This window comes from Echeneis naucrates, chromosome 3 (genome assembly GCF_900963305.1).
Source record: "Echeneis naucrates chromosome 3, fEcheNa1.1, whole genome shotgun sequence".
Taxonomy (NCBI): Eukaryota; Metazoa; Chordata; class Actinopteri; order Carangiformes; family Echeneidae; genus Echeneis; species Echeneis naucrates.
The window spans coordinates 9,435,478-9,461,347 of NC_042513.1; the positions used below are offsets into that span (position 1 = coordinate 9,435,478).

Genomic DNA, 25,870 nt, shown 5'->3' on the forward strand with positions numbered 1-25,870 from the left:
ATATTTAGGAGGGTTTCATTCCACTATATTGTTATCGCTAAATTTATTTATATTTATTGATAAGATTTTATTTAGTTCTTTAAGTCGCATACTGTGAGTTTTATTCTGATGCTCTAAAAGCTGAAACCTGGCCTTGGTTAGTTGCAGAGGGAAGGGTCATCTTGTGCAGCCTTTGGCGATTTAAAGTGTCTCCTTAACTTTGCATCTTGTTTGAGTGTCTACAATGATTTTCCTAATGTATTGAGAACATATGCAAGGCTTCTCTGAGGAAAGCTCTCTAATTTCCATGTGAGAAAAGAAAGTCATTTTGCTCATTTGCTGTTTGCAACCACAGCTCCTGCAGCACTGCACTGCTTTAGCTGTGCACATGGAGATGTTATTTCGAGCTTCTGTCTTTTTGTGGGTTTCAGCTGGATTCCTATCTTTACCTGAAACATCTGAGGCTTGCCCCAGCGATGATTTTCCTGTCCCATGTCATCTTGTTTTTAGAAATGTCTGTTTTGATTTTGTTGAGGAATCAAAAACCTGGTTTAAAGCAAGGAGCAGTTGTGAAAGGCGAGGAGGGGAGCTCCTGAAGGTGATCAGCAGCCCAATCAAAACCTTCCTGAAGAATATCACCAGAGAGAGAAGCAACTTCACATGGTGGCTGGGGGAGGGGGTGCAAGGGGAACCTGCCACGAGTGAGTAGAATGCTTACCCTAACCCTTTTGTTTGTGTTTTTTTGTGTATGTAAGACTACCTGACATGCAGTTCACATGCAGAATGCTGGGGACTCCAATGAAATAAAATGCTTGTTTTTTTGTTTTTTTGTTTTTTTTTTAATAATAGGAGCCGCATGGACAGGGTTGTTCAATATTCTAAAATAGATACATTTGCCTCCGGAATGACTGACTGAATAACTTTTTTTTCCATTTCACAACAATTAACATAGCACAACAACATAATAGTCATTAAGGAGACAAATGCATCTATTTTAGAATATTGAACAAGTCTTTTTAATGCCGTCCTCATGCAAACAACAGTAAGAGCTTTGACGAAAGGGCAGTACATAAATAAACTAAATAATCAATCAATACTTGGAAGCATCAGAAATATTTGAATAAATATATGTTGTCATTTCTGATCAAATAACTTATAATCAGATGAAGCTATACACTAACATGAAATTGTATTTTTGCTGTGTCACAAAATTACAATGCAAAGTATTTCCACTGTAATAATAATGATAATTATATTAATAATAACAACAACAACAGCAGCAACAATAATAATAAATGTACTGTTAGGAAAAATAGTTAACAGATTAAACAGTAGCTGAAGGCTGGATGCATTTTGTGTGTGTCTGAGTGCAATTCCTTTCCCAAACAGTAATCGGCGATGTTTCGGTGTCCAACTGCACGTTCATGAAGCTGAATCCTCTTAAATTCATTAAATCAGACTGTAACAAGAGACGAGGCTTTCTCTGCACTCACCGTACGTAAATACACCTTATTCATTACTGCTTTTTCATCCTTGCTTTCATTCATGTTTTTTTCTTAATTTTATTGTATTCACAACATCTGAGAGAACTTCATGACAGCTACATATTAATTTCATGCCGTATTCATTATCCCATTCCACTCTTGTTTTGAAGATTTGCAGTCTTCATCAAACACAAAGGTAAGAGATACTGCTGCTTACTATTAGTAATAAAACCAATAAACACCCAGATTAAATTTTCAGATTTCTTTCGTTCACATATACTTCTCAGAATACAACAGGGCCAGAACACAACAGTCATGCAACTCAATCTCGTAAGTTAGATTTAAATGTTTTGCACATCATCATTTCCATTAACAATGAATGCAAAGAGCAACAATCATAACTTGCATCTCTACTTCTCAAACACTCACACTTTGATTTCAGGACACAGAAGGGATGTGGATACTATGAATTCAGCAGACATTCACCAGCTCCTCCAAGTGAGCAATGCGTCATTAATGTAATATACAGTCAGTTTGACCCATGAATGATTTGGAACACTGACTAATAATTACATCTCAAAGTTTACAAGATTTTTTTTTCCTGATGCAGGACGCAGAGAAAGAGCTCCGGCGAATGGAAATGACACCAGGGGAACCAACAAATGAGAACAGGGTGTGTATGCTCCCTTTCAGAAAGCCTGTATTATGCCCTCGCTATCACAACATTCACCTCTATTTATATTTGTGTCTTTTTCCATTTTGCAGGACAAATTCATTAACTCTTTGTTGAATGGCACTAAAACAGCTAATGCAGAATTTGCTTTGAAAAACCATCACACAGTCAGTCAGCTGATCAACTGTGGTGCTGCCATCTTCCAGCTCTCAGTGAAAAAGTGTGACATAGCGACCAATCCCAACCCTGTTGTAAGTTTTAGAGAATGTGATGCTGTGAGACTCTAACAACCATATGCAGTCGTTATGATTCTCCAGTTGGGCAACTGTGCCTTTTTTCCCTCCAGAATTTGTTTGAGCAAATCTTTGAGGTCTTTCGCACAGCCTCTTTGCTGCTGGCTTCAAATAGCACTGATGGAATTGTCATTACACACCGTACAGGCCGCATCTACCAGAGAAGGTCGGTAATATCACTCACCTGACTTATCTGTTACTGCATTTGTTTACTTAACAATTCATTTTAGTTTTCTGCTTTTGTACTATAACAAACTATAATAACATAATATAATAACAATCTATATATAACTGTTTCCCTTCTCTCAGGCACAATCCCGCTGATATCAGCTACGCAGTGCTGGGTTCAGAGAAAGATGGTACATTCATCAAACTCCCCTCTTTTTCAGCACTTCAGGGTCAGCTGGGAGATTCAACCATGATCACCACTCAGGTTTGTGTGTGTTCTCTTCATCTCAGTTGGAAATAGTGTGCAAATATTTTTTGTCATCTGCAGCCTTTTTAATGTTCTTTTGTCCTTAGATGACAATATTCACCGGCAATCCCCATCCCTTCGATGAAATCTCGGGAACAGTTTGCAGCCTTTTATTGAGCAATGGTGCCACAGACATCAAGCTGTCAAACCTGACAGAGATGATAGAGGTGAAGCCAGCAGGAAAAAAAATATATTTTGTTATTGCCATAATAGTGCACATTTTTTGAAGGGAGGTAGCAAGCAGAGGGAGAGGAATAGTCTGAGTTGTTAGGCACTGCAACAGTGTGCATTACATATAGACAATTCAAATTGAAGTCTCTCCAGGGCCAGCCATTGCAACTTTGAAGAAGGCAGAGGTAAATTTAAGATATTATTCACACCAGTGTAGAAAGGCTGGTCATCTCCTCACTGGCATGTGATCAATAGCAGTGTCACTATGTGTATGACACTTAGCCCTATAATTTCCTCTTGATGACCTAATGGGATTAATATTAGAAAGACCAAAAAACGCAATTGTCCAATATTTGGAGTAAAATGTGATGATGTCCACAACTGATAAGACTAATTGTTATTGCTTTCATTGATATAAATATGTTCGGCTCAAACTTAAAAAAACACATATTAACAAATGATACTACACAAAATGCAAAAGTTAATACCAGTTCACAGAAATGGAAAAAATCTGATTCCTCATGCAACACATGCTTGGCTCTAATTTAGTAACCCCAAAAAATGAAGAAGAAATAATAATTTTTACCAAAAAACTGTCTGTAGAAGAAAACCGCCATAGGGGTTTTTTGTGCCATTAAATATAATTTTGTGACATTCTGATGTTTGACACTACCTGCTTTCCTTGGTTACTCCAGATCTTTCTGTCTCGTCCAAATGCCCCGGCAGCGATAAATAGGACTGTTGTGCTGGGAAAAGACGCTAAAGCAGTGAACAGAATCAATATCTCAGACCCTAGCATGACCATTGTCTTCAGTGTGGTTCCAAATGCCAATGTGTCACTGATTCTTACCCTTTATCGTGGTTCACCTCCTGCATCTGCAGCTTCAAACATCTCAACTATTTTGAGCCCAACAGGTGAGCTCCCGGTTCTTTGTTTTATGAATTTATGATAGCATTTTGGCCATTGCCCGACTATCAAGTCATAATGAGCTGGTTTTTTTTTGCTACAGAAAACTATCGCTGGATGATAACTCCAAATATGTTTGAGCAGACTCCTGGAAGCTATTATATTGAAACCGGGGTCTTTAATTCCACATGGGAGCCGGGCCTGACGCTGAGTATCAGCCTTTTTACGAGCAAGTGCTTTTACTGGGACACAGAGACAGAGAGATGGAGCACCGGTGGCTGCATGGTGAGTTTCCTTCTGGATAAAGTTCAAAAACATGTTCACCAATTGCATATCAGACAGTCATGCGCTCTCCTTTCCTAAGGTGGGAGAGAAAAGCACTCCGGAGCGTACACAGTGTCTGTGTAACCACCTCACACTCTTTGGAAGCTCCCTCTTTGTGATGCCAAATTATGTGGACATATCTCGCACAGCAGAGTTGTTCTCCACTGTGTCTCAGAATTATGTGGTGCTGGCACTGCTGTGCGCTTTCTTCGGCCTCTACCTGATCACTTTAATGTGGGCTTGCTATGCTGACCGCAGGTCACGCTCCAAGGTCAGTCTTGCCAGACAGCTCTTATGACACAGGTCAAAAAAATTCAGCTAACAAAAATTCATCACGTTACTTGAAAAAGACCAATGCTCGCTCTATTTGTAAACATAACCTTTAACCATAATATCTTCCATTTTAATATTTTTCTGCATGGCTGTTTGTTTACAAATGAATACTTCTCTAAAGATAAAGCAGTTTATAGCCCACAGTTTTTTATGTTGAATTATTAGCGGAAGATGACTCTGCTAGAGGACAACCATCCAGGTGCTCAGTACAACTATCTGATCGGTGTCCAAACTGGTCATCGCAAGAATGCTGGGACCACAGCTAATGTAAGAGTGGTGTTTCATTCATGGAATCATGATTTGCGTCGTTCTTATTTACTGTTTTAATAGCTTGTAAAATAATCCTTTCACTGACAATACACCTTGGTTGAAAGTTGTTAGACTGTAAATCTTCATTTTTTTTCATTCAGAAGGCAAACAGCAATCAAACATGGCCATTGTGACAGAATAGTGAAAAATAAATAAATAAATAAATATGTAGCTTTACACACCATATTAGCATGAATTGATGTTAATGGTGGTGGTTAGAAAAGAGTTGGCAGTACAAGTACACACAACTGTGGTCTACTGGTTCAGGTCACTGAAGTGTGAAGGCAGTATCAGTATCAGTATATTGTGTTATCCTGTAGGTCACATTGAAGCTGATTGGCTCAGGAGGAGAGAGCACAACGCACACCCTCACAGATCCTGAGAAGCCAGTTTTGGAGAGGGGAGCTTTTGACATGTTCCTACTGGCCACTCCCTTCCCACTGGGAGAAGTGCAAAACATCAGGCTGCAGCATGACAACTCTGGAGGTCACCCATCATGGTACTAGAGGCTGAGGCTCAGCACACTCAAAGTAGCAGTTAACACTTTGAGTGTTGCACGTGACAAGTGATTTATGAAAGTACAATGACCAAAAAAACAATATACGACACATGAAATCAGGATAAATGTAATTAGCATAAAATAAGTATCAAAAGCAACTTTAAGCTAATGAATGTTATTAATATCTTGGCAAGTGAGTTGGATTTTTTTCTCGCTTGGATTCTTTCAGCTCTGTACCAAATTTAGATAAATGGTTGTTGTTGGTGGAACCTGTAAACAGGGATTGTACAGCTACAGGTGGGGCTTATGGTCCCTCTGTGGAACATCTTGCTGGCTCAGAGGAGCTTCACATTTTTCACTTTCAAATGTTCTTGTTCTTTTTGTGTCACAAATTCCCCTTATGAAAAGGTATATAAACAAGGTGACCATACAAGACCTGCAAACACGACATGTGTTTCACTTCTTTTGTGACTGCTGGCTGAGTGGTGACCATGGAGACGGGATAACCAAGAGAACTTTCCATGCCGCGAAGAAAAACGAGATAGCTAGCTTCAGGTTAGGGTCGATCCAACTTGCACTGCTGAAATAAACTAAGTCAGCTTTGCATATATAAAGTCATGTTAATTTATGAGTTTTTGCTTTTCCCTCTCAGGAATATTTTCCAGAGCAGAACTTCCACTGGCTTTAGGGATGAACACATCTGGGTATCCATCGTAGATCCTCCCTCCCGTAGTCCGTTCACACGAGCCCAGAGGGTTTCTTGCTGCATGAGCCTGCTCCTCTGCACCATGGCCATCAACATTGCCTTCTGGAATATTCCCACAGATGAGAGCTCCCCAGTGATTTTTTCTTTAGGTGCATTACTTAGCTGAGGAGCAAAGTCTCATTCAACAGGGAAAAGTTAATTACATCAATGCTGGTAGATAATTGTTTTAAGTGAAAAGCTGTTGGCGCTGCCTGTTTTCACTTCAAATCAACAATCACTTGTTTTTGGATCGGTGCAGGTTCACTGGAGATCACCTGGCAGGAAGTCATGGTGGGGGTGGAGAGTGGTCTACTCATGTTCCCAATCAACATCATCATCATCACTATCTTCCGAAGCATTAGACCTCGTATCATTACAAAATCTACAAAAGGCGACCATGATGACAGCTTGAGACCCTGTGCAGTTACTGTGCCAAGTATTCTGAGGGTGTGAGACGTATCTGTGGCTTTTTAGTTCTTATCTTGGATTAATGATACTGACAAAACCCTTTCCTGAAACATCTGCCATGTGCAATTTTGACATACACCTTTACCATTTAATATTTCACTTTTCTGTGCATTGGATCCAGCACTTTACTGTAGATGTATTTGTTGTGTGTCCCTGCTAGGACACAGAGGAGGTGATTTCTTTGATAAGCTCAAGTCCAAGGAACAAAATATTAGAGACGCACAGATTGGAGTCCACCACCGACCTTTGTCCTGCCTTAGACAGGGTGCATGAATTCATCCGACTTTTGCAAGGTTTTTGCTTTTATTTCTTTCTTCCTTTCACTGAAAAATAACAAATAACTTTCTGTTACCGTGACCTATAATGAAAATGTTTAATTTAATGTCCGTACTCCAAAATGTTGGTAAACATGTAAACACAATCAAATTGCATTTATCTAAAACAAACATAACAAAAACAGTTCTGTGAGTTAAAAAAAAAAAAGAAAAAAAGGCCAAAGTGAAGGAATTGAATGAACAAAATGATAAAATTGAAGGAGACAAACAAATTACTGCAAACATTTTACAGGAACCTATGCTGTTAGTCCACATATATAGTTTGAGGCAATAAAGGTGTAAAGGGTAAGGCTAGAAAGATTTTCTTGTCTCCATAACCCAGTCAAATGACCCGAATGTATCACTCATCAATCTTCAAAAGGTGAAAAATATGTACTTTCCCCAAAAGCTAAATCATTTCCCAAAACAGCTGAACTTTTTAATAAATCCTTAAATGTGTTTAAGGGTGAATTAACACGTGGATATGGGGAACTAGTGAACATTTCCAGTAGCATAATTTAGGGAGTGGGATTTCAGCTTAGTGATAGTGACAAAGTTGATGGTCAACAAATGAGGATTAGAAAAAAAGTTAGAAATATTCACTTTAAAGGTTCAATGGCTTTCCATGAGCACATTGCTGAAATGGATCATTTTTAGGCACATTAGTTCACTCTCTGACTTTTCTGCTCTGTGGAGCAAAGGTAAAAACACGGCCTTTCTTCCCTTTGAAAGTTGACTAACAGTTCAAGACCTGGAATTGCCGCACCGTGTAGGTAGATGCAATTACCTGCAAGTCTCCATGTCATCCTGACAGGGGAGACTGAGAGTGACCTCCACTGGGTGTGCTGCAGCAAGTTTCTCCTAGCCGGTCTCAGTCACCTTCTGATGTGCCTGGAAAAACTGGATGAAAAAAACTTCCAGAGTCATCAAGAATACCAGGAGGCCCTCAACATCACCAACCTGCTGGTTCGCAAAGCTGAGATGGTCTACAGTAGCCACTCTGCCTACTGGTCAGCTGACACACAACAACAGGAAGAGAATACGTTTTGTAGAGAGTAGAAATAGCCACTAATTTTACTAAACTGCAATAACATGTATGCCTTGCTTATTTCCTCTTTTCTTGGCCCAGCCCACCTCCTGTGAAGAAGCCGAAGAAGCGTTCAAGAACCTGCTGGCTCCCCTGGTGGTGTGTCTTTCTGGGATGGTTCCTATTGTTGTCCATCAGTGGAGTGTCCACTTTCTTTACCCTGCTGTATGGTTTTCAGTACGGTAAAGAAAAGTCCACCAAATGGGTCATGTCTCTGGGCCTCTCTCTCTTCCAGAGCATCTTTATATTGCAACCTCTCAAGGTTGGTGAAGCCAGAAGATTCTCTTCCTGCATCTAACTGCTCCTCTTCTTACCATCTTTCGCAATCTAGTATTCAGTCTATAAGCTGCTTTGTATGTTGCCAGCATGTCACTGTAGTTACAGAGCTGATATCGCTGTGGTTAAGGTAATTTTCTGTAAAATAATATAATTTGTTTGAAAGGTTTTTGTCATGGTTTATTCTCCATGGCTTGTTTTCATTCACAGGTAATAGGTGTTGCTGTGTTCTTTGCCCTGCTGCTAAAACCTGTTGCTGTGGAGGAGAGTGAGGAAATTGAGCAAGTGCTTTTAGGTAAGAGAGACATGATGTAGCAGATCTTTTAGCAGAATAGGGTGTACAGGCCTCTAGCTGTCTGTCAGAAATTTCTGACTGAAAAAATGTTGACAACCTTGTTGTGAACAATATTTCATGCATTATGTAAGATACCTGAATTGCTTTCTTTCCTTTGTCTCCAACACTGTTGTGCTATTCTGCCACTTGTTATGTTCAGTAATGCAATGCAGGGTTTGGGTCAGTAGTCAGAGTAGTCTAAATCCAGAATATTTCTTTCCTGTGCTCATAGTTTGGATTTCTTTACTTTTCAATCCAACCACTTTCATATTGTTTCCAAACATTGTGTGCAGTTTCCATTTTGATTGTCATGGGCAGCTATGAGATTGTGACCACAATGGAACCTTTAGCCCCTTAAACATGATACATTTCCCACAGCGGGGGGTGGAAACCAAAACAGAGCTAAACAGAGTAAATATGAGATTTGGATTTATCAGCTCCCCACAAATGCAATTCCAAATGTTCCTCCATAACTGCACAATGTGTACGCATTCAGCAAATGAATTTAAGAAAGCTTATAACTCGTCAATTTCTGCCATTTAGCAGAAAAAATAGATAATCTAAATTGGCTGCATGTCCTTTGAAAAAAATGTTCTCCGGGTTTTTCACTTCAATAGGCATTTGCAAAATATCTAATGCATTACCAATATTAGCAGAGCACATATTCTTTAATCCAATTTTGAGATACTAGATTGAAATAGTTGAAAGAAAAACCTCTACCTTTAACACAGCAAATTACATAAATTTCATATTTGACGAGCTCTTACGTAATGATGAGTTTATAGCAGTGCCACGTTTTGCTCTGACAACCAGTGTGTTTTTTCTGCACTGTGTTCTCCATCTAACAGAGCAACAAGACAGGTGGAGACAGTTCTCTGGCAGAGATGCACCATGAGCAAGCTGCATTCGGCAGGAGGAGCTGTCCTCTTCGATGGGCAGAGCTTCAATCCACAGCACTGTTGCTATTTCTTACAACACTCTTTTGCACTTACTGCATGCTTTTCTGTCTGAATCTAAAATTGCATAAGACCTTCTGGTGTTGTGCAACAGAAAATCATTCTACTATCCATGATGATACATGTCTCCTGTGTGGTTTTTAAACTTTAAACATTTTTGATCATATTTGGATACACCAATCAAGAGGTATTTTACATCTTTGATAAAGATTTAGGCAGGCAAAGATGTCAAAAACCCCTTACAGGAGCTCTTTGAGTGATTTTGTAAAGTGATTAAAAACCAACTTCAGGTGAAGTAAGCATAATCAACAAGTATACCAAGAATAGGAGATCTTCTAGAGTTATTAAATTTCTGTACAGATATACTACATTCCTATAAGGTTCCTATAAGGTACAGGCCACTCGTCTCAACATGACTATTCATCACTGTGCATGACCATGGACGAAATGAACTTTGACTTTTAGAAGAGTGGGGTGGCACTTTTATGTAAATGCACATATGGGGTCTAATGATTAATTTATCAGTTTTTGTCAAATCCCCTTAGTCACTATAATACATGATGAAGGTGCATGTCATGAATTTTCATCATATATGCCTACTTCGGTGTGATTCGGTCTGTCTTCTCTCTGAATGATTTATGAAACAGACCTAGCGACATTCAAGTTTTTGTGCTTAGTTCAGAAATATACACTGATGTCCTGTGCTTTCAGTTTTCAGAAATGTATTTATTCTTTTAAGAGACTCATATATTGTTTTTATCTATCAACACTGTGTATTCTCTGCCAGAATAAAGAAATCATACGAAAAAAGGGTTTACACCTGAAAAGCATTTGAACAGAATACTGATAACAAAAAAGTATTAAGAGCCTGTTGTAATTTGTCCCATCTTTACATAGCAGCTTTCTAACAAAACCTTTTCAGGAATGAATTTTTTTCTGAATAATATATTGAAATAATCATGCCAAAGTAACTTACTGATTCACTCCTTCCTTGGGAAAGAGAGATGAAGATGTCATGCAGACATTGATCAGTTTGTCAGTCCTGCTCTGTAATTCAGAGTCTTGTGCCAGTGGATGCTGATATATAATATCCTGAATTTTTGCTCAACTAATCACTGTGCTGGAGATGCACCTTGCCTTTAAGCCATTATTAGAAGTGTACAAGTGCCTGACCTTTAACTGCTTTCACTGCTGAACACGATCATAACTCCTCTTAGCATCCCCTCATAAACCTCAGTGATATGAAATTTATGTAATTTGCTGTAGCTTCGTACTCCACTTTACAACTTGTCTTTACTTCTACACCGAGGACACCTGCTGGTTCTTATTTGAAATGACATTATTGCAGATACAAAATAAGCATTGAGTGTAAATCTTATAAAAACCTTACCAATGTCCAAATCTTTTATTAAATTTTATTATATTTTATTATACAGTGGGGAAAAATTTTTTTTGCAGCAAGACAAAATTTTGTGTCTTAAGGTTTAACATAAAAGAGGAGTCCAACATAGAAAAGAAGCTGAGTGGCTCACAGTTGTGTAGTGTTTACGTTTTCTGCTTTCTCCAACTCATATTAAACCCATATTCTACCTGTCGATCATCCTACTGGAAAGCTTTTCAATATGCCATCCGGAGATTGCTGAGTCATTTTATTCAAGGCCACTGTTTATTCGCTATGCAAGCAGATCTTAGTTTGTGTTTAGGCTGCAGCAATGTGTCGCATCTGCTCGACAACAAAATGCTCTCATCCCTATTTCTCAACAGAAAATAAAATCCTCTATTGCCAGCAGAGGTGGGTTGCTTTTTTTCTGATTAAACACACTAATTAAATTCAGCTAGTTTCATATAGTTCAACATAAAGCAAATAAACTGAGACTTAATGTATCCAGTCTTGATAGATAACATACATGACCCTGTCAAGGCCTCTGATGAGATGGTAACTAAGGCAAATGCACTGGTGCACATACAGCGTCAGACGCACGCAGAAAGACAACAAAAACTCAATTCTCTGGGATCAAGATTTGCATCAAATCCAGTTGCTGTTTGGCTGCTTTTGTCTGCATACAATTTGTTTTTAAGTACTTCAAATATAAGAAAGTGCAGGTATTTGCCCAAAGTGACACTGAAAATGACAAAAAAAAAACCCAACTTTATTTGAAGATACTGTATATAAAACAGAGTAGTCAAGTGTTGAACAGCCCTCCACTATCGAACCCTTTTTGCTGTAGTTAAATCATTCGTGTTATTAGATCTACATATCATTGTAAATGTAATATATATATATATATTACAGATTTCCATACACTGTTTTCTCACTTCACAACTGCACCTCATCTTGCCTGTAACAGATGAACAGAACAGGTTTGACATGTATCGCAGAGCTCTTTCTGGAAACAAAAAAATTTAACTTTAAGAAGGTCAGTGGATGAGGGGAGTTTGAAAATAACTTTTCTGCTATGACAGGAGTGTATTGTTGAGTAAAACAAAGAAAATATGGCTTCTATCTGTCTTCATACCTTTACGAAAGAAATGGTTGGGTAATGTAACCTCACCTTGAAAACAATTTGTACACATTGTTAGAATGAATGCCAGCTCCCCACCAAACTGGGGCAGGGAGTTAGACTTGTTTGACTTGTCTGAAACTGGACTCAGTGACACAGTGGCAGAGATCTCAGCGATACAGCATGTGCAAAGTAGGCAGACGTATATATTAGTCAGACCCAAAACCCCAAGAAAAGCAAAAACTACAATTTATGTTTAATTATAACACACAACCAAATATGAGGTTAAAAGTGGGTGTGGTCTTATCTGAGAATGGGGGAAAAGGTAATTGCAACATGATTGTATGTAATAATTTATATTATGTGTAAAATAGAAAGGAAATAAAATTTATGGTAATCACTGCCAAAAAACATTTGACTTCTGATAAATCAAATGGGCAACAACACCCTCAGCGAGCTGGTCAGATTCAAAAAATGAGGTAAGAATATATGCAAGTCTAATATCTGTGTGAGATTACTTCACTGTGAAAGGGGGAGAACTATCCAAATTCCATACCGAGCCTTAAATGTTTTCCATTTCCTGTTCTGAGCTGTGTGAGTGATATCAAAGGCCAGTGTGTGTATGCATGTGTGTTTACACCAGAGATATAGCAACTAAGTCTTCTTCTTCAGCTCCTCAAACCGCCTTGTTAAATCGTCAAAGTCGATGTCATCAGAAGTTGTGGTGTTCCCTCCAATGGAGGATGTGGGGAGTGTGTCAGGAACAGAGGGGAGTTCTGGGAGAGCATTGCTGTCAAATGGCTGAGAGGAAGGCCCAGGACCTGGAGAGTAATACATGATTTAAAAAAATATATATATGTTTTAGTATAAAGGCTTTGTAGCAGATGAGAAAGGTTTAAACAACAAAGAAAGATAATCAATTAAATAGAAATTTTAAATTACAGCATGGGCAAAGGTTATAATTCTAATGATATTTAATGTTATATATACCTAACCATATTCTCAATTTTCATTTTGTCAAAACAATCCTATTAAAAAGATCAAAACTAAATGCAGAAAGTATTACAACTCACTTTTCTGAGTTAAACAAATACTATTTGATATTAAACTACATCACTTCATCAATATATGCTATTAGATATTTGTTTCAAGTTGTGTTGTAAGTAGCATATGAATTTCTGAGTTACAGCCATAAACGTGTTTTGTCAGGCCACACTGACTTATGATCACAAATCATAAGTCTGAGTGAATGTTGCAAACGTGAGGAGATTTGCTTAAGGCAGATTTCACATTTAAGTGAAATCTCAGATTTTATGAGGTGACGGAGACCTTAAACTTTGATTTTCATAATGAGTTTATTCTTGAGTCCAAGTAAAAAATGTTGCCATATTATTACTGCATCCTAAATAATAGGATAGATGATCATACATAGAGTAGGAAAACTGAAAAACATGGCTACCCTTGCCATGGAAGTTGAACTAATAGCCAGACTTGCTAATGCTGACATTGCTTTATTGGAATGAGGATACCTAGTTTGAGCCAATTCCATGTGTGTGGGGACTGTTGGCAAGACTCACCTACAGCCTGAGAAGGAAAAGAAGGTTTGTCTGTTAGGTCATCAATCTGAAACAGATAAAGAGTGTAAGGAATCACGTTGTCTTCATTAACAAAATAATGCAAGTGTTAGTGTTCGAGACCAGTTAATGATGCAGTGGTAAGTAAAACAGTAAGAGAAGAAAATTAAAGAGAAAAATCACAGGAGGTTAAGAATCCATCACCCTTATGGTACGACACAAAAAGAGATTTTACAACCTCTGTAGCCTAAAGCACTCTCTAATGTGCACTAAACACTCATTTGTTCATTTTGTTCCCACTCTGAGGAAGTTATTAAGTCATAGTTAGCAGTTCACGCGTTAGCATTTTCTGGACTTCCTATTAAGCACATGAAGCAGAGTTTTGGTCATATGCTAAGAAATAGTGTAAAAGTGTAGACAACGGACAAAACTGTAAGCAAGCTGAATGAACTGCTCTTCCCTGAGTGGTGCCCTGCCCTGTCCGTCTGTCCATCTGTGGGAACAGGAAGGGGCATGGATGGGAAGGATTCAGTCACTTACGGACTCGTATGTGGGGGGAGAAGTGGGCAGCTGCGGGGGCTGCCCTCCTCCCATGGGGTGCTGAAAATTGTTGTAGGTTCCGATGGGAGTATTAAATGCATCCTGAGGGAAGACAACAGTCAGCGCAAGTCTATGAGAGGCAACTGAATACATAATTCATAATTCTCAATTCTTTTAAGTCATTTAAAGTAATAATAATGAACATCAACTTCCCCTCCCTCACTTTACATGCTGGCCACTTCAATTGTATTCATAAGACTGCACACATCATTCAACACAGTAAATATTGATGAGTGGGCTCTTTGAGATTTCCTTACAGCTCCTTTTGGAGGTGGATAGTTGAAAGCCGTTGGCATGGGCATGGGCATAGGCATGGGCATGGCCATAGGCATAGCAGCAGCAGGAGGTGCACTGAAGCCCCCTCCACCTCCTCCACCTCCAGACTTCTTGTCAGTGTCCACATCAATCAGGTCTGCCTCTTCTCCATGACCCACTTCAGGCTGTCCAGAGACAGAGTTGGACAAATGGTAAAGAAAAGTGAAGAAAGGCTGCATCCTTTGCATTTAGTGACAGCAGGTTCTTCAATGCTCACCCGGACGAGGGCGTCAGGTTCGTACGGCACATTGTAGTTCTTGGCGATCTCTATCAGATAACGCTCCACTAAGATCTTGGGAGGGGCCTCCACACTCAGTTTGTGCATCAGCTAAAAAAAACGCAGCAGATAGCAGATGCCATGAAATATTTTCATGATAAAAAGTTCACATATTCTCAAAGATACTTTTGGCCAGTCAGTGGAAAAAAAAAGGACCTACCCTGTCATTGACAGTCCCAATCTGATTTGTCCTGCACAGCTTGCCATACTCCTTGCTGTATTTTGCGCACAGCTGTTCAGATACCTGAGTCAAGCATTTAGATACAAATCTGTCAAGACTGGTCAACTTAGAGTTAATTGAAAAAGCCTCAATATTATGGCCAATGTTGTCAGCATTATGTTACAGTTAGACAGGACTTACAATTTTTAGTTCTGACACCTCGGACTGAAGACGAGGTGCTGCCCAGATGAGGGTGGAAACTGCCTCCTGTAGGCCTGGATCCAATTCTCTAATTGGTTAAACAAAAAAGGTATTGACAAGACTGAGTGAGCAGACAGAGAGTTCATGATAAAGTCTAAAGTACTTGATAGGTGACGAAAACGCATAGGTAGGATACTTCAGTACTCACTTCATGGACTGAATGAGACCAAAGCGAGCCAACAGCAGATCGCAGTAAAGCTCCAGGATTTCCATAGCTTCCACCAGGTAGTCCTCTCTGATAATGTGCTCCACGCGAATTCGTGCCCGCTCATCCTTTCCTGATGACAGGTAATCTGCGATCTCTTTTCTTGCTTTTTGAGCAAGCTCAGCTTCATTTTAAAAAAATGGTGAATGATATTGGGAGATAAGTAGAAAGTCAATACAAAGAAGTGCAGAAAACTGAAACAGCTGTAGGAGATCAGTGTTCAAACTCCTCTCAGAACTCACTTTTCTTTTTCTCAAGGAGTTTGAGTCGGTTGATCACCAGCCGGAGGTTCACTCTCAGCCTCTCTGCTTTGAATCCTCCTCCCAGCATGATGATGATGACTGAATCTCTGTGAAGACGAGCATCACAAAAGCAAATAAACCTACACTATTGTGTGTGTCCGTGTCACCTCAACCCCACCTCTGAACTAATGACTCACTTCATCATGTGAGCATGGCCAACCCATAACACTAAAATGACTCCGCAGATTTACTCCAAATGAAAACAACGCACAGACAAACATAAACACTGCCAAACAAGTGACTCAGTTGGCGAGAACTACGGAGAAATAAAAGACTTAAGTTTAGCCTGAAGCAACGGAGAGCTAACGAGGCTACCTTATGCGTGCTAATAAAAACACCATTGATACTTTCTTTCTCGTTTGTTATTTACAGTCCTAGCAGCATGTTTAAAAACATGCTTAGATGTGTCCGAGCTGTCAAACATGACTGTTAAGCGATCTTTGCTTTGTTAGCAGTCTGGCAGTCTGGTATGCGTTGGGCTAGCCACCTAGCTCAACGCTAGCATCAAAATAAATCATGGTCAAACACGACAAGAAATGTGTCCCACCTGTCTGAAAATTTGTCTAAATTAAAAAAAAAAAAAATAGGTGTGGCATTGTGCCAGGACTTACCTACAACTGCCGATGAAGCGTTCACAGCAACTTATTTGTTTTCCTGTCTCTGATCCGTCGCCTGGTTCACTTCCGCAATGATCTTTAGTGACGTCATGGGAATGTTCCCTCAGTGGGCGTGTCCTTCCCGCCTCAGTCAGACGCCAGGTGAGTCAGAAAGGGTTGGTGCTGATTGTAAAGTGGGTTTAGTTGTGCTATTTATAACCTTACATTTTAAAAAAGCAATTTTACATTGAGTCTCTGTTCTTATATTCCAGAGAGAAAGATTACACTATGACTCAAGGTAAAATGTATTGCTTATTTTTATTTTTATGTAAGCTTTTTTAGGTGAAAAGAAACAATCCTTGCAGCAAAAAGTCGTTATAAAATGTAACTCTTACCTTTTATTCTGTGAACTTGAAGCAAAGTTACATACCGAAAAGTAGTTGCATATAAGTTGGGGCATGTAGTCTCAATAAACCCTTTCTAATTTTGAGTCAGGATTTTTTTCAGTATTAAAGTTAGAAAATGGATCTTGCTGTACATGTTATTGGCTTTGATTGGACACTGAGTTTTTAACTCTCCTTCTCCATCAGTAGTTGTTACGCAGTGAGGCTAATTACACGGAAAGAAATCATTATTCGCAATGTGTACGCAATCTGTTCTTATGTGCATTAGATTTCCCCGTAGCTGATACATGATGATATGATTAATGCATTTTACTGTGAATATCTTGGTTTGATTGCCTAAGTGAAGAAACTAAATGCTGCTCAGTATTTGAGCATTTGCAAATTTCTATCCAACCACTGAAAAAGGGCTGTTAGCCTAAAACACCTGAAAATGTGATCTATTAAGATTATTCAATTAGGAAAAATAATTACATTCACGAACAATGCTGTGTCCTCAAAGACTGTACATTGGTCCTTTCACAAAGACACAGCAAAGTGCTTTGATATTTTCATGTGACTGAACACACAAACAAACGCACAAGAAATTCCAGAATATCCAAAAATTTTCAGATTTAATACATTTCTGCTTTTTCATTAAAAAATCTGTACAGTAAAGAGTCGATCTTACATGAAATACCAACACAGTTATTATAACTTAAGTTTGCTGGCAGAAAGGTCTTTGTGCTTCTTCTTCTTTGAAGACTGGTCCTTTTCACTTTTGATCTGGCTTTTGACCTGGTCCTGCAGCTGAGAGAAGAAGGCTTGAGAGGACCGCAGAGCCTTGTCCTTTCCTTCATCCTGAAACACGATCACCAGTCATTTTACATATAGACATAGCAATGTTTTGGGAATTTGACTGTGTTATGCTTGCATGGTGCAGGCACACTAATGAGGAATTTAAAAACACTCATAATCCACAATATGACCTACATTATGATGGCACCAGCTCAACTGACTTATCTTGCAATACCAGATACACTCACCTTGAGTATCGTGGCTTTGCCTCCTTTTGTAAGTTTCTTCAGGTTTTCTCTGACATCAGCCTTTGATAACTTTTTGGTCTCTGCAGTTTTATTGGCCTCTTTTAGTTTTTGTCTCCTTTCTTTCTCTTTAATCTTTAGACTCTTCACCTTCTTCTTGTGGCGTCTTTCCCGCTTCTTGTCTGTTGATGTCTTCTCAGTATCACCTAATACATCTCCTGCTTTGTTCTTCTCCTTTGGTTAGAGAACGGTATAATAATGCATTTAATGTAAGTGAATACACCATGATCAAAATATATATTTTTAATGTGAATGAATGCCAAACCTTGATCTCTTCTGGTGCGAGCAGTGTGGCATCACTAACATTGACTGGTGCCACTTCTTCCATTGTAATTGATGGTAAGTTAGACACCACTTTGACCTCCGCAACAGGCTGTAATAAAGGACATGAATCAATTTTAATAACTGCACTGGGTTGCAGTACATCAGTACTAGTACACAATGTTCTCCAGGATAGGAGCAATTTTTTTATTTGTTTACAATTTTTTTATTTTCTATTTTATGTAGTGTCTATATTAACAAACAATGTTTGTTGAGATGATGGGATATCTGATATATCTTTGGAAGGGAATATAAATGGGGTTAGATGAAGGGATTTTCAAAAGGACTCAGGATCAGTATTTTAGACATATTTACAGCTGATAGGCAAAACTTACAGGTTTAGGTGTGAAGTGGAAGTTAGAGAGAGCATCCAACTTTAGGAAGAGTGTATCCATAAGCTTCTGAATTTCTACGTGAGCTGGGTTTTCCTCCTCCTCTGTCTTTTGCTGAAATAATAAAAAATACCAAAATTTGATACTGTAAAGTATCCTGTCTGGTAGACTAACAGTGAAAGTATGATTTTAAAAAATAAACCTGGGCCTGCTTGAGGTATTCTTGCTCATAGATTTCTGCAAGACTTTGCTTGCTCTTTTCATGGTCCAATGTAAGCCTCTTCTTGTATTCAAACACCTCCTCTTTGGGTTTCTCTTTTCGGACCACATCATCAAATGCCTTATAGAAACGCAAGTTAAAGACATTATGTGATTACCAAGCAAAAAATAAAGATTAAATAAATAAAAAATTCTGACAATATAAAACAAGTTATTATGACTAACCTGGTCTTTAATTCTCTGTTTGATTATATCTTCAAGTTGTAATGTGGTTTCCTCTGTGATAGTAGGAGCTAAAAGAGAAATTATACAATTTTGATTTGAAACACCACTGAGAAACAAAGATAAATGAAACAAAATACACTGGAGTAAATACATATCCAAAATAAAATACAGTCCAGTCATTACATACAAACACAGAAGAGTCACCCACCCATTCTGGATGCCTGTTCAAATTCGACATCTTCCTCCAGCATGCTGTTCTCCGGACGGGTCTGTGCTGTCACCTCACCAGACAACTGCCAGGGCTTCTCTGCAAGAGCAGCTTTCTCTAACTCCTGAATTTTCTCTGACATCTAGAGGTTAGAGCAGCGATATATATTAACCAAATTGTATAAATTACTAATAAAAGGGGGAAAATAAGTAAAATAAGTTAAATAAAGTGAGTTTTAAGGATGCTCAAACCTATGTACATTATTAAGTTGACCTGATAGTTGTCTAACATGTTGGTCACTGAAAAAGTTCCCTGGTCACTTTGACATAAAAGTCCAGATATTACTAGTTTTATGATACTTTGTAGAAAACCACTGGCCTCTTGCTAACACGAGTGCTTGTTCATCCAATATCCCATGGGATATAGGATGAATATACAAGGCCTCACATTGTATATTATTTAGTTGCCGTCTTGTGCATCTTTTTCATATTATGGACTAATTAATTTGAGAAATTTTCAACATTGTGCTAAATTTAATAGCTTCTTTTACCTTTTCTTGCCGTTTCTCAAATGATGACTTTGATTCAGACTTCTTTGAGCTTGGTGCTTTTCCCCCAAAAATATCCTCTATGTCCTCTCCTTCGCTTTCCTCATCCTCTGACAGTTTAAAGGTCACTTTTTTGTAAGATGGTTTGGAATCACCTCTCTCTTCCTCTCTGAGAATGGACAGAAATTAACATTGTGAAATTAACTGAACATGCTTATCCAACACATTATTGCACCATTGCAAAGGTTAATCATACTTACTCATCACCTTCCTCTTCATCATCATATTCATCATCATCATCTTCCATTTCTTCTTCACCTTCCCCCTGACCTTCATCCTCACTATCTGACTGGTCATCTGCTTTGCCTGGTTCACCTTCCACAGCATCAAAGAAGTCCTTGTATTTGAGATTCCTAGAGCTCGTAACCTGTCAATGCAAACAATAATCAACACATTTTCTGTATTCTGTACCAGGAGGACACAAAAAAAATTGAAGACGTGAAGAATACAAACCAATTTTTTCTTTTGCTTTTTGGTGGAAATAATCTCATCTAGGTCAAGATCATCATCCTCATCAGAGGGCAGGTCATGAAAGTAGTCTACGGCGTTTTCATCATCATCCTCCTTTCCTTCTTGCTTGTCCATATCATCAAGAAAGGACTCCATCTCTGATAGTTTGAAGAATTTATCATCGACCTCTGAAGGAACCCCTTTTGTTTTAGTGTCTTTCCTTCCAACCTCCTTCTTCTGTTTCTCTCGGTTCTCCAGAGCATCCACGTCAAAATCTAAATCTGAGTCCTCGTCTGTGTTATCCTCTGCCCTGTCTCCATCCTCCCCAGCCACTTCATTTTCATCATCAGTCTCTACCCCTGCCTCATCATCCTCTTCTTCATCTTCCTCCTCTTCTGCCAGAACTGTTAATGTCTCATCTGACAAAGCCTCATCAACGACACTTTTAAAGTGATTCAGTACGGGTCGGTTCTGCAGCTCCAACTCCTGCCAGATCTGCTCTTCATCAAAGTCTTCCACAACCAGCTGTGCCAGCTGGCTGCCTTTATAATTAGCAGGCTCCTGAGCTTTGTGGAGGTCATACAGAGTCTTAGTGAGAGAGGTGAAGTCTGCTGCCACTTCATCTTGGAGGCTGTAAAAGCAGAAACATACAATCCATGCACAAAGTCTCAGATAAATTTTTGTTTGGTGCGCAATCCAGCATCAAGAACTACTCCTAGCCTTAAGTTTTTAAATTAGGAGGTACGTCTTACTTCATTTCCTTTTGGTTTCTTATGACTTCTTTTAGAGTCCATTTCAATATTTGCAGATTTAGCCAGTTCGCTTCAACTAAATATCACACACTCAAATATCATAGCAGCTATACATTCATAAAACAGTAAGATTTAGGATTAAAAAAAAAAAAAGAGTAGACATGACGTATGAATGCCAACTGCTGGAATCACCATCTACTGATAACACTGAAAAACAGAACAGACAATGATCAGACCCTGGGTGGATCAAACCAAGAACTAACGAGATTAGAACTGGTGCATTATTGATTCACTGCTGACATTTTAAATGCACGGCTCCGTTTAAGGCCGCCTCATGAATATGACCGGTGAGCCTTTGAAGGGACCTCATCTCAGAGTTTGCACATTTACGCACCGATTTCAATGTTCGACAAAATCACGCGAATTACAAGTAACATTTCACGACAGAGCACGCTGTTTACTTTTATATACTATTAATGAATTTGTGGTCAAGTGTCAGCACTTGGGCAGGATTTATAACATATGACCAACCATTTTAAAACAACATTTAAAACGGAGCTTTAGCTAACGGTGAGCTAAGTCAGCCTTCTCCCTTTTAAAAGCGCTTGACTGACGCTGCAGCGACATTTAACTCTTTTTCAACAACGCCATCTTAGAGACAAACACTTGCCTGAGGAAGTTCTCCGGTTGTGCTGTGTTAGCATTTATTTTCTTCACACACTCTTCCAGCACGCTCCACATATCTCCATTAGCCATGTCTCCCCCACATGTGTGACCGTGCAAGTGTGTCGCAGGTAAACAGCCTCACCCAGAAACTCTTCCGCTGCTGTTTAGTTCCGACATTCAAACATGGCGTCCGCCGTGCTGAAGGTTGCAGGTTGGCGTTTGTCAATAATGATCTTTTAGTCTTGTTTTTTGCATGTTTTTGTGTATCGCATTGTTGGTCTGGTAATCCTCGGATTTATTGTATAATCTCCTAAAACTCCTGCGTTGTTTAGCTGGAGGTTTTTACATTACTGCTATGTTGGTGTAACGTAGCGAGCTTTTTACAGCTTCTGTACAAGGTGCCTGAAAAGCGGCAGTATTTATTTATTTTTTTAAATCGGAGAACATACTAAATATAGTTTTACACAACGAAGCTCAAAGCAATTTTGTCTTCATCACAATTCGACAATATGTTTATATGTTGTATAAGTCAAAATTGAAATCATTTTAACTCGGAGTGACCCGTTAAAAGTTCCAGCTGTTTCAACTTACTGTAAACTGAGTCAGACATAGTTTAAAGTCACAGATCATTCAAAATCCTTTCCAAATTCCCCCAACATACAATCACGTGGACTGAATTTAGAGAAATGTATGATTAAAACAATGTACATTTAGACTATTTCCATCTGGAGGTTTAGTGATGCCATAAGAAACAGCTTCTATGTAAACTTTAATCTTTTTCAAAGAATTATTAGAGAACATACTTGTCATGACAGACTGTTGATGAAGATGACTATTCATCCTGAAAAGTGTTTTTAAGACGTGAGGTTCTAACCCAACTGCTTTCACTTTATTCTACTTTGCGTATTCAGTGGCAGGTCTTTCCAGAGGTTCTCGTCTCTCACTCCTGAGGGGACATTCAAGGACGGCCCCCCTCCATCAGGGTATTCCCCGATCGCTATGGAAGCTGGGAAGGCTCAATCACATTGCCATCGCTGTCCCCGACATTGAGAAGGCCACAGCTTTGTATCGGGATGTGCTCGGGGCCACTGTGAGTGACAAGGTGCCCCTGCCCGAACATGGCGTCTACACAGTGTTTGTGGAGCTGGGAAACACTAAGCTGGAGCTGCTCCACCCTCTGGGGGAGAAGAGCCCAATCACTGGTTTCCTACAGAAGAACAAGTCTGGAGGGATGCACCACATTTGTATTGAGGTGAGGCAGCATTGGTCACAGTAGAGTTTACTGTCAGTGGATATTTCATATGGTTTACACTTTAACTATCAGATCGAGTTAAACAGAACTTTGTCATACCTGACTTCTTTTGTTGCTGCAAGAAAAAGGTTGAATTGAAACTAATCAAAGGAGATGTCATTTAGACATGTCATGGGAGGAAAATTACAGATATTGAATTATTGATAGCTATACTACCACACATTAATTTTTTATTTACACCTGTGTGCTTGCTCCTGTGACATGTCAAAGTGGTTTCTGTCAGCAAGGCCAACAGCATGGTACCAGTGGCTCTAATACACCTGAATTGAATGCATTCATTGCCATATTCATTAGTAGACAAGTGGAAATGTTAGCCAGCTAGCTTCTTATTAGAGGTCCTCTGCGTAGGCTAAACCACTATCAACAAATTCAACCCTCAGTTACAACCAATATAAGCTATGCCCAGTCTCTATGTTTAACAACAAGCATTCCTGAAATCTCAAAAGATGCAATGCAATCAATTAGTAGAAGCAGCATCAGTATTACAGTTTTTCCACCAGAGGGCACTGACATCTTTTGTATGTAAAGTGTACAATGCTCAATGGGCCATAGATTTCTGGCCTAAAACTCCAGAGACAGCTAGTTTCTAATTTATTATTATGGCATTCAAGCTATTTAAAACCAAACATAATGTGTTGCTGGCAGCAGTACTGCGCTTTGTGACAGTGCACTTGCGTTTGGAATTAGTTTAGTGGAAGACATAGCTTAGTGTGCTCAAATTTTTTGTTAATGTCACTTGATGTTGCACATTTTAAACATTAAACCACTATGACCTCTGCCTTATGCTTTGGATAAAAACAGAACAAATATTCAACTTTTACTACATTTCATGTATGATTTATAATTATCACACCAAGTGAAGTGAGATGAATAATTAACTAAATTTTCTCCTGAGCTGTAGGTCGATGACATCAATGCTGCAATAGAGGACCTAAAAGCAAAGAACATCAGGACTCTCTCTGCGGAGCCCCGAATAGGTGCTCATGGGAAACCAGTGATGTTTCTACACCCTAAAGATTGTGATGGTGTGCTGGTGGAGCTAGAGGAGGCATGAACTCCTCACAATAATTGGTACTGTTTGAACTATTAATTCACATTTGAATACTTTAATGTCGCTGATATTATAACCATGGCAACAAATCTTGATTTTGTAATATTGTTTCATGTATCACTTGGGTTTGATCTTCTCAGAAAGGTGCCTCAAAGTTGTTTTTCCAGTTCTGCCTCTAAGCATAAATTATGGTGTGATGTGTGTTTGAAGAGTAATGCCAATGGATGTCCAGTCTGTTCACTCAACAATCCAATAACACAACTGTAGTTGGATAACACTACATATAGTACTCTGTATGTGAAAAAATTTATTTTACAATGTATATTTTCAATATATAGAATATAGCTTGAGCAGATGAATTCACATTAAGTACTCAGCAACTCATCAACAGTAGATGTATAAACTGTGTGGTCATTTTGTATATGATATAATAATAAAAACAAGTAATATACAATTTATTTTCCCATGAGCTTTAAAACCTAAATTTAATTGAATAAAAAAAAGATGACTTTCATTGCTATTTTAAGCATATAAAGCAGGTAAAAGGTGAAATCAAAATAGGAAACTGTACTTCTCAGGACTGCAGTGCAGCTAATATGACCAGACGTAAAAAAAAAAAATCACCATCCATGTGTTATGCAAGTGACATTCAATCAAGTTACAGACTCATTTTCTAACCCTATTGTTTTTATTGCAGTTAAGTCATAATTAGGTAGTGCCATTGGTCTCACAAGTGCCACTTGTACCAGCTACAGGCTCAGCATCAGTGTGTCACTGTGAACAAAGAACACAAATATCTGATCACAAAATACACTAGTTGAAGTCGTTTTGGCACACTTGCTGTAAAAGATTTATGTTGGAAATCCGGTAATTACTTTGACTGTTAAAAACCATCCAGAAGGTCTAGGAACAAGTCTATGGACATATAAACTGAATGAGAGCCCAACAATCTCAGGAAAAAAAACTTGGTAATAATAAATGTATTTGGGAACATTTCATTTTTGAGCTTTATGTGGTTCAGTGTGACAGAAATGAACTTAATGTGTACTGCTATAATATTAGGCGCTTAAGCAGTTGGATAATCTGCTGAAACACCACTTCAGTGTTTTCCCATTTACTCTGGTCTGCTATTGGCTTAATCCCACTGTAATTATGTAATATGGCGGAGTAGGAGCTCCAGTAACACCACTGGATACACAGCATGAGGGGATCCTTTTGATATGGTGCAGCCAACAAAGCAAAGTAGAGTGAACAATTACTCTACAAGTGTGACACTTGGCAGCCTTGTGTTCTGTATTACATAGAGTCTATATCTGCAGCTACACCAAAACACAACCACAAAGACACACATGTACAGTAATGCCGGCAGCAAAGGGCATTGTAGACGATAGGTCAGAGCACTTTGGACCCTCAGCAAGGTTAGGCATTGTCCCATTTCCTTTTTATCCACTTGCGTTTCATTGTCCTAATGAATTTTTAATTGTCTCTCGAAGCTCTTAAGGCAAGAGATGTGTGTCAGAAACAATAAAGCACAGAGGCCACCTGTGGCTGGTGTCTGTTTTTGGCTCACCAGTGGAAAGGGCAAAGGCAGAAACGACTGAGAGGGGTGACAGGGAGGGGTGGGTTTGGGAGTGATGCGGTGATTTCTCCACAGGGGCAACAACAAGCCATGTCCTCTTCAGGTTCACAGGAGTCTAAATAATCTCCAAGATGAACAAGCACTTTCTCTGTCCCCTTTACCCCCGCTCTACCACCAGAAAATGCATTTCTTGCTCTGACAATTAAAGTCAAGTGTAAGAAAAGGAATAAAGACGGCTGACGATTAG

The 25,870-nt window shown here is 39.0% G+C and overlaps 4 protein-coding genes across 6 annotated transcripts; 2 read left to right on the plus strand and 2 right to left on the minus strand.

The window, feature by feature from the left end:
* Window positions 1–335: 335 nt before the first annotated feature.
* Window positions 336–11,395, plus strand: pkd1l3 (polycystic kidney disease 1-like 3). Its single transcript, XM_029497512.1, has 24 exons — window positions 336–399; window positions 515–680; window positions 1,369–1,473; window positions 1,634–1,659; window positions 1,751–1,793; window positions 1,906–1,961; window positions 2,074–2,136; window positions 2,229–2,387; window positions 2,483–2,595; window positions 2,739–2,862; window positions 2,952–3,071; window positions 3,771–3,990; window positions 4,086–4,267; window positions 4,347–4,577; window positions 4,805–4,906; window positions 5,269–5,447; window positions 5,856–6,002; window positions 6,100–6,302; window positions 6,452–6,639; window positions 6,821–6,953; window positions 7,789–7,984; window positions 8,104–8,323; window positions 8,548–8,632; window positions 9,520–11,395. Exons 3-24 carry the CDS (start codon window positions 1,404–1,406, stop codon window positions 9,564–9,566), a joined length of 2,907 nt encoding a protein of 968 aa, XP_029353372.1. The 5' UTR covers window positions 336–399; window positions 515–680; window positions 1,369–1,403; the 3' UTR covers window positions 9,567–11,395.
* ist1 (IST1 factor associated with ESCRT-III) lies at window positions 11,008–16,520 on the minus strand. Of its 2 annotated transcripts, none has more exons than XM_029497521.1 (10): window positions 16,434–16,520; window positions 15,763–15,869; window positions 15,464–15,644; window positions 15,256–15,343; window positions 15,055–15,138; window positions 14,835–14,945; window positions 14,560–14,742; window positions 14,243–14,344; window positions 13,706–13,712; window positions 11,008–12,949 (listed from the first exon to the last, which is right to left on the minus strand). In XM_029497521.1, the coding sequence occupies exons 2-10, from the start codon at window positions 15,848–15,850 to the stop codon at window positions 12,783–12,785; spliced, it is 1,011 nt and encodes a 336-aa protein (XP_029353381.1). In that variant the 5' UTR covers window positions 15,851–15,869; window positions 16,434–16,520; the 3' UTR covers window positions 11,008–12,782. The 2 variants fall into 2 exon arrangements, with proteins under 2 accessions (XP_029353381.1, XP_029353380.1); XM_029497520.1 differs by having other exon boundaries at window positions 13,706–13,751.
* An 897-nt stretch (window positions 16,521–17,417) lies between these two features.
* Window positions 17,418–21,813, minus strand: mphosph10 (M-phase phosphoprotein 10 (U3 small nucleolar ribonucleoprotein)). Of its 2 annotated transcripts, none has more exons than XM_029497513.1 (11): window positions 21,686–21,771; window positions 20,267–20,894; window positions 20,014–20,180; window positions 19,757–19,922; window positions 19,207–19,348; window positions 18,999–19,066; window positions 18,757–18,894; window positions 18,558–18,668; window positions 18,167–18,274; window positions 17,845–18,075; window positions 17,418–17,659 (listed from the first exon to the last, which is right to left on the minus strand). In XM_029497513.1, exons 1-11 carry the CDS (start codon window positions 21,769–21,771, stop codon window positions 17,510–17,512), a joined length of 1,995 nt encoding a protein of 664 aa, XP_029353373.1. In that variant the 3' UTR covers window positions 17,418–17,509. The 2 variants fall into 2 exon arrangements, with proteins under 2 accessions (XP_029353373.1, XP_029353376.1); XM_029497516.1 differs by having other exon boundaries at window positions 17,510–17,659; window positions 19,757–19,920; window positions 20,021–20,175; window positions 20,271–20,894; window positions 21,686–21,813.
* Window positions 21,814–21,855: 42 nt separating this feature from the next.
* On the plus strand, window positions 21,856–25,501 carry mcee (methylmalonyl CoA epimerase). The gene is made up of 3 exons (XM_029498109.1): window positions 21,856–21,892; window positions 22,593–22,933; window positions 23,895–25,501. Exons 1-3 carry the CDS (start codon window positions 21,865–21,867, stop codon window positions 24,045–24,047), a joined length of 522 nt encoding a protein of 173 aa, XP_029353969.1. The 5' UTR covers window positions 21,856–21,864; the 3' UTR covers window positions 24,048–25,501.
* The last annotated feature ends 369 nt before the right edge of the window (window positions 25,502–25,870 follow it).